Here is a 12,325-nt window from a genome sequence, read left to right on the forward strand (position 1 = left end):
ATGATCCTGAGACATTTAATTTAAAAAAAAAATTATTTATTTATTTGAAAGAGAGAATACAAGCAGAGGGAAGAGGCGGAGGCAGAAGTAGGCTCCCCGTGAAGCAAGGAGCCCCATGCGGGACTCGATCCCAAGACCCTGGGTTCATGACTTGAGCCACCCAGGCATCCCTGGGTGGACATAATTTTAATGCTACCACAATAATGAATATTTTATCAGGAAAACTAATTTGTTTAAAATTGTTAGATCATGCTCTAAGTCATTTGAAATGGGGTCAAAACTTACTGCTGTTCTAATTATACATAGGTACTTAATGTATTTTTAAATGTTCATTCAGCATATTTAGAATTGTTCAAGTATAGCACTAAAAATAATTGGATTAAGATACATCTAAATAACATAATTTTGATCTTAAACCCATGTAAACTTTTAACAGTTAATGGGAATTGTTTCGGAAATGATTTGAAAGATCTAGTTTTAGTTTACTTCTTTCTTATAAAGGGAGATTTGTGAACCATTCAGTAAAAGCAGCATGATGGAGATCTGTTTATTAGGTGCAGTTTCCAAATACACAGCGCAATAAAAGGCATGGACTAAGATGTCTAATAGCGTCTCAAATTTAACCTATCCAAAATTGAACTCCTGATATTTCTCCCTCGTATTTTCTTTTTCTGCTGTCTTCTTCATCTTAGTAAACCAGATCCCCTTTTTAGTTGCTGAGTCAAAAATCTTGGCTTCATCCTACACTTCTGTCAGTACAGATTCTATGGGCTCTTCCTTTGAAATATGAATAGAATCTAACTGCTTGTTATTATCTCTCTCACGACCCGCCTCCCCACAGTTCAGTCAACCATTATGTTTCTCCTGGTCTAATGCAGGATTTAACTGCTTTTTCTGCTTTAATATTTGCTGTCTGTAGCCTAGTTACCACATGGCAGCCATAGGAGTTCTCTGAAAACATAAATCAGAACATGCCATTTTTCTGCTTGAAACTCTGTAGTGTCTCCCTATCAAATTCAGGATAAAGCAAACCCTTTGTGTTCTGGTACCACTTCATTTCTTATACACACCCCTCCCCCTCCACCACTCTGTTTCAGCCACACTTAACTGCTGTTTCTTAAACACACCAAGCCCACTCTCCTCTGAGCCTTTGCACCTTTTCCCATCTTCCTGGAACTCCCTTCCTCCTTGTGAATGCATGGTGTGTTCCCCAACTTCCTCCATTTTTAGCTTCTCACTGAGGCCTTACTTGGTCATCCTTTATTAATTAGCAATCCTACCCATAAAGTGCCCTTTATCCTCCCTGCTTACTCAATTTTTCTTCATAGCATTTGTCACCATTTGACATAAATGTTGATAGAGTTACTATCTGTCTTCTTCCACTGGATTATAAGCTCCACAAAGGCAGGGACTTGGTCTGTTTTGCCTCACACTTGTATTTTAAAGTGCCTTGCTCACCGTAGATACTGAAGAAAAATTTAGAGGTGCAATGAATTCTAGAAATCTGTGGAAAAGCAAACTGAATTTTTAGTCACTATTTAGCTTAATGTTCCCCCTGTTATTTCTTTAATAGTGGTTCTGAAATGCTACCTGAACCTGACCCGTAACTATAAAACTTCCTGTAGTGCGAATCTAGTCCAGCCCTCCATTTTACTGATGAAGAAATGAAGTCATTACTATGCTAAGTATTCCCAGAGGTATAGCCAGTTAATTAGTGGTATAGCCAAGACTAGAATCCATGTCTCTTGAATCCCACTTCATTGCTTTTTTCACTACTTTGTGATACCTTAATATGAGGCTAAACTTAAAGGGTCAGTTTCTTAGGGAAACAAAGCAGCCAAAAGTAAGTATATTCGTGAGCAGACACAGATACACTTTTTGAGTAGATTGATATTCAGAGCAAAGAAATCTGCTGGTTAAGGATTCAGTTAGTCATTTTCCTCCCAGTGGTCATTACAGTATTTAAGTTAGTTTCCTACAGCTTTAGAATGTCTGTTGCCAAATAAGTAAACCTTGAGGAATGTGTTTATTTATATTTGATGTTTATTTAATCTCAGGTGCACATGAACTTGAACAGATGCAGCTGATTTTAGAATCTATTCCTGTTGTACATGAGGAAGATCGTCAGGAGCTTCTCAGCGTAATTCCAGTTTACATTAGAAATGACATGACTGAGCCACACAAACCTTTAACTCAGCTGCTTCCAGGAATTAGTCGAGAAGGTATTGTTACTCAAGAGTAACCATCATGTGATGGGGTGGGTGTGTGTGTGCACGGGTACATGGACAGAAGCAGGATCTGTGTATCCCAAATCGTCTTTAGACACTATACCTTATCTAAAACTTCACTCTTTCTCCTTTTTGTCTGGCTCTTAGGCAGGGCTTTGTGGGTTTGTTACTCTGATTTTTCAGGTTACATAAAGTGTATCCCTCTCCTGGTTCTAACTCCATCACCTTTACAGCTTATACCTCTGATAACTATCTACCGTAGGCGAACTTCTAGAGTCACTGTCCCTCACTAAGCTAAAATGGAGTTTTGTGAGGGTTATATGATAAGTAAGTGTGGCTTTGAACATGAATGTGATTTAGGTATGAAAGAGTAAATTGAGTTGGGGAAAGCAAAGACTTCAGGGCAAGGAAGAGATGGAGGAAAGAGCAAAAACTCTGAGCAAACACACTACATAAGAGTTTGCAGATCGTGTTGGGAACATTAGGTGTTAAATGTGAGAGTTTGTGCAAACTTGGAAGGGGTAGAAACTTGAAGAAAATCAAACCTTTGTTGACTACTAAAGCAAATAATTTTGTGTCTCAGAGTGATGTCTTTAGGATTTGTTGCTATAAATAATACACAAAAGTCTTTAACTGTTGTAGTAATTACCTGCCATAAGGTAAAAAATTTTTTTTAAGATTTTATTTATTTATTTGACAGAGAGCCAGAACACAAGCAGAGGGAGCAGCAAGCAGAGGGAGAGGGAGAAGCAGGGAGCCCAATGTGGGATCAGGACCTGAGCTGAAGGCAGCTACTTAACCAACTGAGCCATCCAAGCGTCCCAATTGTTTTTTTTTTTTTTTTTTAAGATTTTACTTTTAAGTAATCTCTATACCCAGTGCAGAATTTGGACTCACAACCCTGAGATCAGGCTTTGTGTGCTCTATCAGCTGAGCCCGCCAGGCACCCAGGATAACATATTTTTAAGGAAGAGGGTTAGACATGAGAAACGTCTTTCTTAAAAGTTGATTGTGTCTTATAGGTTTAAGAATTATATTAAGATGCATCAGTGTCAGGATTGTATAGTTCTTTATGATTCAACAAGTTGGGAAGGTACAGTTTTCTAAGCATCTTAAGGTTTGTCTGAATTATATACCCCTTATTCATAACACCCACTCTGATCATTATATGTGGTTCAGGATATTGTGTATCAAAGTGTTTTAAAATTTCAAGTGTTTGGGAGCATCTGGGTGGCTTAGTGGGTTGTGTCCAACCGACTCTTGATTTCAGTTCAGGTCTTAATCTCAGGGTTGGTTGTGTGTGCGCCCCCCCCCACCCTGTTAGGCTCTGCTGGGCGTGGCGCCTACTTAAAAATAACTGAATAGGGGGCGCCTGGGTGGCTCAGTGGGTTAAGCCTCTGCCTTCGGCTCAGGTCATGATCCAGGGTCCTGGGATCGAGTCCCGCATTGGGCTCCCTGCTTGGCGGGGAGCCTGCTTCCCCCCTTCTCTGCCTGCCTCTCTGCATACTTGTGATCTCTGTCTGTCAAATTAAAAAAAAAAAAAAAAAAACTTTAAAAGGAGCAAGTATTTTGAGAAATAGGCACTGGATGGCCAAATCATAATGACTTTTTGTTTTCTCAAATGTGCTTAAACTCCTATAATAAATGCCTAAGTAAAAAGGAAACCGGCTGTATTTAATTTCAGCAGGTTTTGTAGGCTTCCTTTTCAGTTTTATACGTTCCTATCTGGTCTTTACATCTATTTTCACAATCAGATTCCAGGGCTGGTTGTCTTGCTCCTGACCTTGGACCTGTGATGACATCCTTGTTCATAACTGAACAGTAGTCACATAGCATTTGACTGTGCCTCAGAATCGTCTGTGGAAGCTTTCTAAAAATGCAGGCTATTAGGTCAGAATTCCAAAGGGGTGTGGGGAGCAGAGCATGTGTCTTATTTTACTTTATTATTATTATTTTTTTTAGATTTATTTGAGAGAGAGAGCACATGCATGTGAGAAGGGGAGGGGCAGGGGAGAGGGAGAGCTCCTCCTCCCAGAGCTGAGCGAAGAACCTGGCATATAGGGCTCCATCCCATGACCCCGAGATCATGACATGAGCCTAAACGAAGAGTCAGATGCTCAAACAGAATGAGCCACCCAGGCGCCTCACCTGTGTATTTTTTTTTTTTTTTAAGATTTTATTTGTTTATTTGACAGACAGAGATCACAAGTAGGCAGAGAGGCAGGCAGAAAGAGAGGAGGGAGCAGGCTCCCTGCCGAGCAGAGAGCCCGATGTGGGGCTCGATCCCAGGACCCTAAGATCATGACCTGAGCTGAAGGCAGAGGCTTTAACCCACTGAGCCACCCAGGCGCCCCCACCTGTGTATTTTTAAAACCCACTACAGGTTTGGCTCTGCTCGGCCAGGTTAAGGGGTAGGAATAAACTTGATTGCCTTTGGCGTCATTGTCGCTGTTGCTATGTCTTATTAAAAGAGGCAAGCTAGTAATATAGGACATGCTGTTGCAGCATTTGCAGTGTAGCCAAATTTGAATCTTCGTTTTCCCTGCCCTCATTAGGGTTGGGATCATGTCTTAGCTGTGAACCAACTTGACTATTTGGCTGATGGCTGGAATTATTCATAATGCATTGACTGTATGTCTCTTATAATGGGTTAATTAACCATCAGGCAAAGATCGTAAGTGGCAGAGCTATGCTCACATATAAGTGTAATGCAGAGTTTTTCAAGTTCCTGAAACTAAAGATTTACTATGTAGATACATTCTATACTAGTTTTTTCTTGATTAATATTGGAGTTTTAGGGGCGCCTGGGTGGCTCAGTGGTTTAAGCCGCTGCCTTCGGCTCGGGTCATGATCTCGGGGTCCTGGGATCGAGTCCCACGTCCGGCTTTCTGCTCTGAAGGCAGCCTGCTTCCCTCTCACTCTCTCTGCCTGCCTCTCTGCCTACTTGTGATCTCTCTCTGTCAAATAAATAAATAAAATCTTTTTAAAAAAAAATATTGGAGTTTTACTCTTGGGCAGAGCATATTCTGAGGCATTGGGGACTTAGTAAGAATAAAACATGTTCTTTTCTCACATGTTCATGATCTTCAGAGGGTAAAAAAAACAAGATTAAGTACATATGAATTAAAACATTAAGATGATTAGGAACCCTAGTGGTCTTTTGTCTTTAGATGAAATATCCTTTTTCATTTTCCTCTATACTTAGCTCTCATCCTCCATTTTGCTGTAGTTTACCATGCATTTCTGTATCTTCGCATACTACAACACCATCATAGGCAATAGATTGATTTCCTTTAGAGCAGTGCTGTCCAGTAGAACTTCCAGCAATTATGGAAATAGTTGACATATGCATATGCTGCATGCACTTGGGAGCTCAGCTTAGGGGCTAGTTTCTTTCTTACCTCTTCCTGCTGCCTACAGTTCCCAAATGCTAGGGATTTTAGAGTATATTCCTCTTGTGTAGTTGGATACATATTTCCTTTCCCTCTGAGAATGGTGATTGTGCTGGGTAAGCCCTGTGCTTTAGAGTCTCTCTTGCCTGGAGACACAAGGGCCCTGGGCTAATTAAGATGGACACTTTTGCAAGAGAACCAAGAATAGCTTGATGTATTGTGAAATGACTTCCTAGATTAGGGTAATATAAGGGGGGGTGTATAGGAAACAGTCCTCAGCCCCAGGCAACTGAAGGGTATGAGTCGCAATGAGCTTTAGGTTTCTTTAGTCATTATTGGAATGATTTGAGAATTGAATAAGATAATGTATATGAAAGAAATCAGCTGTTGTTTACATTGATAAGAAATTGGGAATTGAGAATAGCGTCCCCTCTAGAGTATAGCTTAATTTTAGAGAAAAGGATTATCTTTTCCTTTGAAACAGAGATAAGGATAAGAAGATATATGACAGGCCGTTAGTGAAGAAGTAGGTATTAAGATAAATGTGAAGTAGGTTTAGATATGATAAACATTGAGAGCATAAAGAGATGGTGTGGAACATTGCTGAGCAGTAGCAAAGGCCAGATTGCAATCCTACAATATGAATTTTTCCTGAGCTCTGTGTGTGTGTGGTTTTTGCATTGAGATTTCATCAGTGCTGTATGACTAGGCACAGGGAGAGTAGATGGGGGAAACGATTCACAGTTAAGGATTGGTATACAAGTGTGTGGTTGTATAAGGGCAGCCTTCAGGCTGGTGACAGGTAATGGTTCAGGATGGGTTAGGAGCTTATGAGCTAAGTTAGTGGGAAGAATTGGGTGTGTGGTAGGTAACTCTTCCAAAGTCCTAAAGTGATCAAGTGCATTTGTGTGTGATGTTGGAGTGTGATTGTTGTGAAACAGAGATCAACAAATTAGTACCACAGCTAGTCAATGAGATAAGGGAAGGAAAGGGGAAAGGATTTTTTATGAAGCACTAGACACTATGCTTTACATTTAATTTTTATACTTTATATCTTTCTGTTTCCATTTTATACATGAAAAAACTGAAGTTCAGTAGGTTTAAGCCCTGTCTAGCCCTTTATTGCTAGTAAGTAATTCATTTAAGCTAGTGAGTTGCAGAGCTGAGATTATGACCTATAAAGTATTAGATTGAACCATATGAAATTGCTGTTATTTGACCACTTTTGACTGACAAAAATAGAAGTCTTATGTGGTTCAATTTAATGTATTCTTTTTCTTTGTAACTGACCGTAGTATGAGATTGGGGTACATTTCAAATATTTACTGTGTTTATTGAGTATCTTTTCTTTTTACTCTGTAAATCAGATAAATTAGTTTTATTTGTCTGATAAACTTAATTTACCTTTTAATTATATAATCCTTTTCTTTCCTTCATTGGTTGGTGGACCTCCAGTACAATTAAGGTGTTTTATCGCTTTTCTTTTGCAGCACTGGATTTCCTGGAACAAATTTTGACATTTAGCCCAATGGATCGGTTGACAGCAGAAGAAGCGCTTTCCCATCCTTACATGAGCATATATTCTTTTCCAATGGATGAGCCAATTTCAAGTCATCCTTTTCATATTGAAGATGAAGTTGATGATATTTTGCTTATGGATGAAACTCATAGTCATATTTATAACTGGGAAAGGTAAATTGATCCTGTTAGAAAAATACCATTTGTTGTATTTTCATAGTGCACAGTACTGACTACTATATGATTGTGGCCCATTTATTTTCTTTTCAATAAACCATAATGAATTGAGTTTTATTTTTTGAATTATATAGGATAGGACAGTATAGATGTTTTAAAAGCTTAGTAATGGTCTTCTTTGGGTTTCTGCTAAAGTTATTAATATCTTTGAATAGCCTTTATGTAATTTAAATATTTAATGGTTACTGGATAAGATATATACATAATGGGAAAATGTAAATTCTACTTTGAAACATTTTCAAAGCCATTAAGTCATGTTTAGTTGTTAACAAATAAAAGGTCCTTATTTAAACATGAGGGTTGAATGTTGGAAATCTGAACCATTTTAAACTATTGCTTTTGTATTTACAAAAAAATCACAATTGTTTTTTAAATGTTGGATAACAAGACAACTGTATCCAAATAGGTATATCCATAATGTCTCAAATTTTTATGTAAAAACACTTGTATGTTAGGATAGAAATTATTTTGATTCATGGTATATGCTGTTCAAATCTGTTTTTCTGATGACACAAAATTAATCTTGGCCTGCTTGAATGCAGGTTCAGTATAAAGAGACTCTTCTACTTTGAATAGTATAAAATATCAAAATGGATAATATTACACATTTTAGTTAAAGATTTTTTCCCTCAGCTTTCTTTTAGGATTTCTAAATTCCTAGGGAAATTTAAATATAATTTATTATTATTATTATTATTATATAATTTATTAATATAATTAAATATAATTTTGCTTATAATTTTTGTAGTGGTATATACTAATGAATCAGTATGATTATTTTTAAAGATTTTATTTATTTTAGAGGGAGAGCATGAGCTTGGGGAGTTGCAGAGAGGGAGGGAGATTTTTTTTCTTGAATCTTTCAAGCAGACTCTGAGCTGAGCGTACAGCCCTATGTGGGGCTTGATCTCACAACCCAGGAGTCTGAAGCTCAACTCACTGAGCCACCCAGGGCACCCCATGAATCAATATTATTTAAAATCTTTGGGTTAGGGCCTCTGCCTTCGGCTCAGGTCATGATCCCAGGGTCCTGGGATCGAGCCCCGCATAGGGCCCTCTGCTCTGCGGGGAGCCTGTTTCCTCCTCTCTCTCTGGCTGCCTCTCTGCCTAGTTGTGATTTCTGTCTGTCAAATAAATAAAATATTAAAAAAAAAATTCTTAAAATCTTTGGGTGATTTCAATATTTAGCCAGGTGTCAGTCACTAATGACAATCTTAAAACTTTAAAATTTCATATATCTCTATGTTTAAAAGAACAGTATTTAATAATTAAATAGTTAGTTATTAATTTAGTTTGTTTAGTTACTGCATTTTTTTCCCCTCCTATAATGTTGAGGTATTTGTATGTTTACACATCTGGCAACAACCTGTTGGTCTGTGTGAACATTTCTACTGTCTACATGTAATTCTTTCATACGTACTCAGATGTTTTCCAGTCTCTTTTCTAGTCCCTTCTCCCCATCCCCCAAGTGTGTGTGTGTGTGTCTGTCTCAGTCTGCCTCTCTGTGGGGCATGGAACAGCCACCTTGCTGTGATGTGTCAATACGAGCATACCACATTCAATAGTGCATGTACATGGAGAGGGTTATTTTTCTATTTGATGAATCCCAGCAAGGGATTCTAGTCTGTTCTAGTCTGACTTGTTACCAGGAGAGTAAAAATCTGTAAGAGACCTGATTGAGATTAGAGATAGCTATTTTGTGGCCATGAAGTATTTTTTCTCTGTATGAAACTGTTGGAATTGAACTGTAGATAAGCCAGCCAGTCCGATGTTTATCTGCAATTGTCTTTGACGGTCAATGAAAAATAGAATAGAGAAAAGATGAAACAAGTGTGAAATGATATTTCTTAAATTTAAGAATGGATGACTCAACATTTTACTGTAATTATGTTTCATTGGTAATTACCAGTATTGTCTCATATTACTATATGTAGTAACAATCTTACCTATCCATTAAAATTATGAGTTATACTCCTATTGTCCCCATAAAGACCTAGCAGAGTGCTTTCACCTGAAAGGCACTCAGTGAATTTGAAAATGAAACCCTATACCTAAAACTCACATTACTGCATTAATTTTTTCAGGTACCATGATTGTCAGTTTTCAGAGCATGATTGGCCTATACATAACAACTTTGATATTGATGAAGTTCAGCTTGACCCAAGAGCTCTGTCTGATGTCACCGATGAAGAAGAAGTACAGGTTGATCCTCGAAAATATTTGGATGGAGATCGTGAAAAGTATTTGGAGGATCCAGCTTTTGATACCAATTACTCTACTGATCCTTGTTGGCCATACCCAGATCATCATGAAAACAAATATTGTGATCTGGAGTGTAGCCATACTTGTAACTACAAAACAAGGTCATCATCATATTTAGATAACTTAGTTTGGAGAGAGAGTGAAGTTAACCATTATTATGAACCCAAGCTTATTATAGATCTTTCCAATTGGAAAGAACAAAGCAAAGAAAAGTCTGATAAGAAGGGCAAGTCAAAATGTGAAAGGAATGGATTGGTTAAAGCCCAGATAGCTCTAGAGGAGGCATCACAGCAACTGGCTGAAAAAGAAAGGGAAAAGAATCAGGGATTTGACTTTGATTCCTTTATTGCAGGAACTATTCAACTTAGTTCACAACATGAGCCTACTGATGTTGTTGATAAATTAAATGACTTGAATAGCTCAGTGTCCCAACTAGAATTGAAAGGTTTGATATCAAAGTCAGTAAGCCGAGAAAAACAGGAAAAAGGAATGGCAAATTTGGCTCAATTAGAAGCCTTGTACCAATCTTCTTGGGATAGCCAGTTTGTGGGTGGTGGGGAGGACTGTTTTCTTATTAATCAGTTTTGTTGTGAGGTAAGGAAGGATGAACAAATTGAGAAGGAAAACACTTACACCAGTTACTTGGACAAGTTCTTTAGCAGGAAGGAAGATACTGAAATGCTAGAAACTGAGCCAGTAGAGGATGGAAAGCTTGGGGAGAGAGGAAATGAGGAAGGATTTCTGAACAACAGTGGGGAGTTCCTCTTTAATAAGCAGCTTGAATCCATAGGCATCCCGCAGTTTCACAGCCCAGTTGGGTCCCCACTTAAGTCAATACAGGCCACCTTAACACCTTCTGCTATGAAATCTTCCCCTCAGATTCCTCATAAGACATATAGCAGCATTCTGAAACATCTGAACTAAAACACTCAGCAGACATTTCTCTTTGTATTCTTCATGAAATGTGTTGTCTTTTTTATTACTAGTGTTTCAGTCATTTTTTTACTTGAATCATATGGTGTCATTTAGAAAAGATTTTATTAGTTCTTGGTTTTTAAAATCCAGACTTTTTTTCTACATGTGAGATGGTTTTCATTTTAACTGGCATGTCGTTTGCACACAAAAAAATAAAGAATAGAGCAAAATAATGCAATGCAGGAGGTGACAAAAGAAATGCACTAAGACAAGTAAAAAACATTCTCTCATAGAACAATGATCTGTTTTACAGGAAACAAAAATCTTGCCTTGAAATTTACACAGTGAGACTGTACATAATTGCATGAAAATATCTATTTTTTTCCTAAAACATTTTTCATTCATGAGTATTTTCAAGTTTTTCATACTGTACACATTTCTTAAAACACATGATACCAGCAGCAACTGAAAATGAATGCCGAATTTGGTACACATGTGTTATCTACCTCAAGGTAACAAAAGTATGTGGCAAAACATAGACCACCCATAGTGCTTCACATATGCACTTCTATTTAGCCAGCGTTTATTGTAGTAAACTATTCTTAATAAGATTCACGCACCGTTTATAAATGTTCTGATATGCATTCTTTATAGTGAAGTGTTACTACATCACATCTTATTTATTTTAGCAAATCAGTATATTTTCTGTATTTAATTATAAAAAGTTAACTTAGTTTTTGAAATTTATTTGCAAATACACTTTTCCATTTGGCACTATGGTTTGTTGCCTACTTAGCTGATTATATAATGTCAGCTCATCCTAAGGCTGTCCACGTACTTAATTTACTTAAGTATTCATTTTAAGTAAAGCGCTCACTGTGTATAGGAATTTGTATTTTGGAGGTGCTTGATCTATCTACAAAGAAACATTAGGAATTACTTTATTATAAAATGCTCCTAGAAGTCTTAACTGTGTTTATTTAAAAAAAAAAAAAAAAAAACTGTAATGTTAGACTTGTGTGCATGGAAGTAACTAAGGTACATCATTATTGTAGTTTAAAAGTTGTACATGATAAGACATATTTTGTTTTTACTGTATGTTTTTACTGAATGATCTGTTCCCCATCCCAAAGCAAGCATGAATAAAATTAGGTTAAATGTAGCATGTGGCTTTGCGGTCTCTTAGAATTTGTTCCTTCTATTTTATTTTATTGAATACTGTCTGTATCTTTGCTTATCCTGTTCAAAGAGAAGGACAAATAAAACATGGCCAATGAGTATGGCTTCTGTCGAACTCTTTAGGTAATGCACATTACCTGCTAGAAAGAATAAAAACCACTGGCAAAACCTTTACCTGGTTCTACTCTTTGGCATCTTTAAATTGGGGCTGTACTTTATTTTTTACACATTTTATTTATTTACTTGAGAGAGCACACAAGCATGGAGGGAGGAGCTGAGGGAGGTAGAGAGAAAATCTCAAGCGGACTCCACGCTGAGTACAGAGCCCAGTGTGGGGCTCGACCTCATGACCCCGAGATCATGACGTGAGCTGAAATCAAGAGTCAGATGCTTAACTGACTAAGCCACCAGGCGCCCCTCAATTATAGCTATATTTAAACCATGTTAGGCTAAGCAGCTTAGGAGAAAAAGGTTCTTGGCCTCCACACAGAAACCTCTTGTTGACTTACCCTCACACATTAATATGGAATAAGGCTTTATGTATTTCAAAGCTATCAGATGCATGTGTAGGCAGAGGAACCTCTTTTAAGTGTG

At 37.6% G+C, this 12,325-nt stretch overlaps 1 protein-coding gene across 3 annotated transcripts in view; it reads left to right on the forward strand.

The window, feature by feature from the left end:
* MAPK6 (mitogen-activated protein kinase 6) overlaps positions 1–11,829 on the forward strand; it is a 40,356-nt gene extending 28,527 nt beyond the window's left edge. For all 3 annotated transcript variants that reach the window (XM_046008605.1, XM_046008606.1, XM_046008607.1), the window contains exons 4-6: positions 2,058–2,222; positions 7,111–7,312; positions 9,460–11,829. In XM_046008605.1, coding sequence (XP_045864561.1) covers positions 2,058–2,222; positions 7,111–7,312; positions 9,460–10,561 — 1,469 coding nt within the window. In that variant the 3' untranslated portion in view covers positions 10,562–11,829. The remainder of the gene's footprint in view (positions 1–2,057; positions 2,223–7,110; positions 7,313–9,459) is intronic.
* The last annotated feature ends 496 nt before the right edge of the window (positions 11,830–12,325 follow it).

The sequence above is a fragment of the Meles meles genome, chromosome 6 (genome assembly GCF_922984935.1).
Source record: "Meles meles chromosome 6, mMelMel3.1 paternal haplotype, whole genome shotgun sequence".
NCBI classification, from domain to species: Eukaryota; Metazoa; Chordata; class Mammalia; order Carnivora; family Mustelidae; genus Meles; species Meles meles.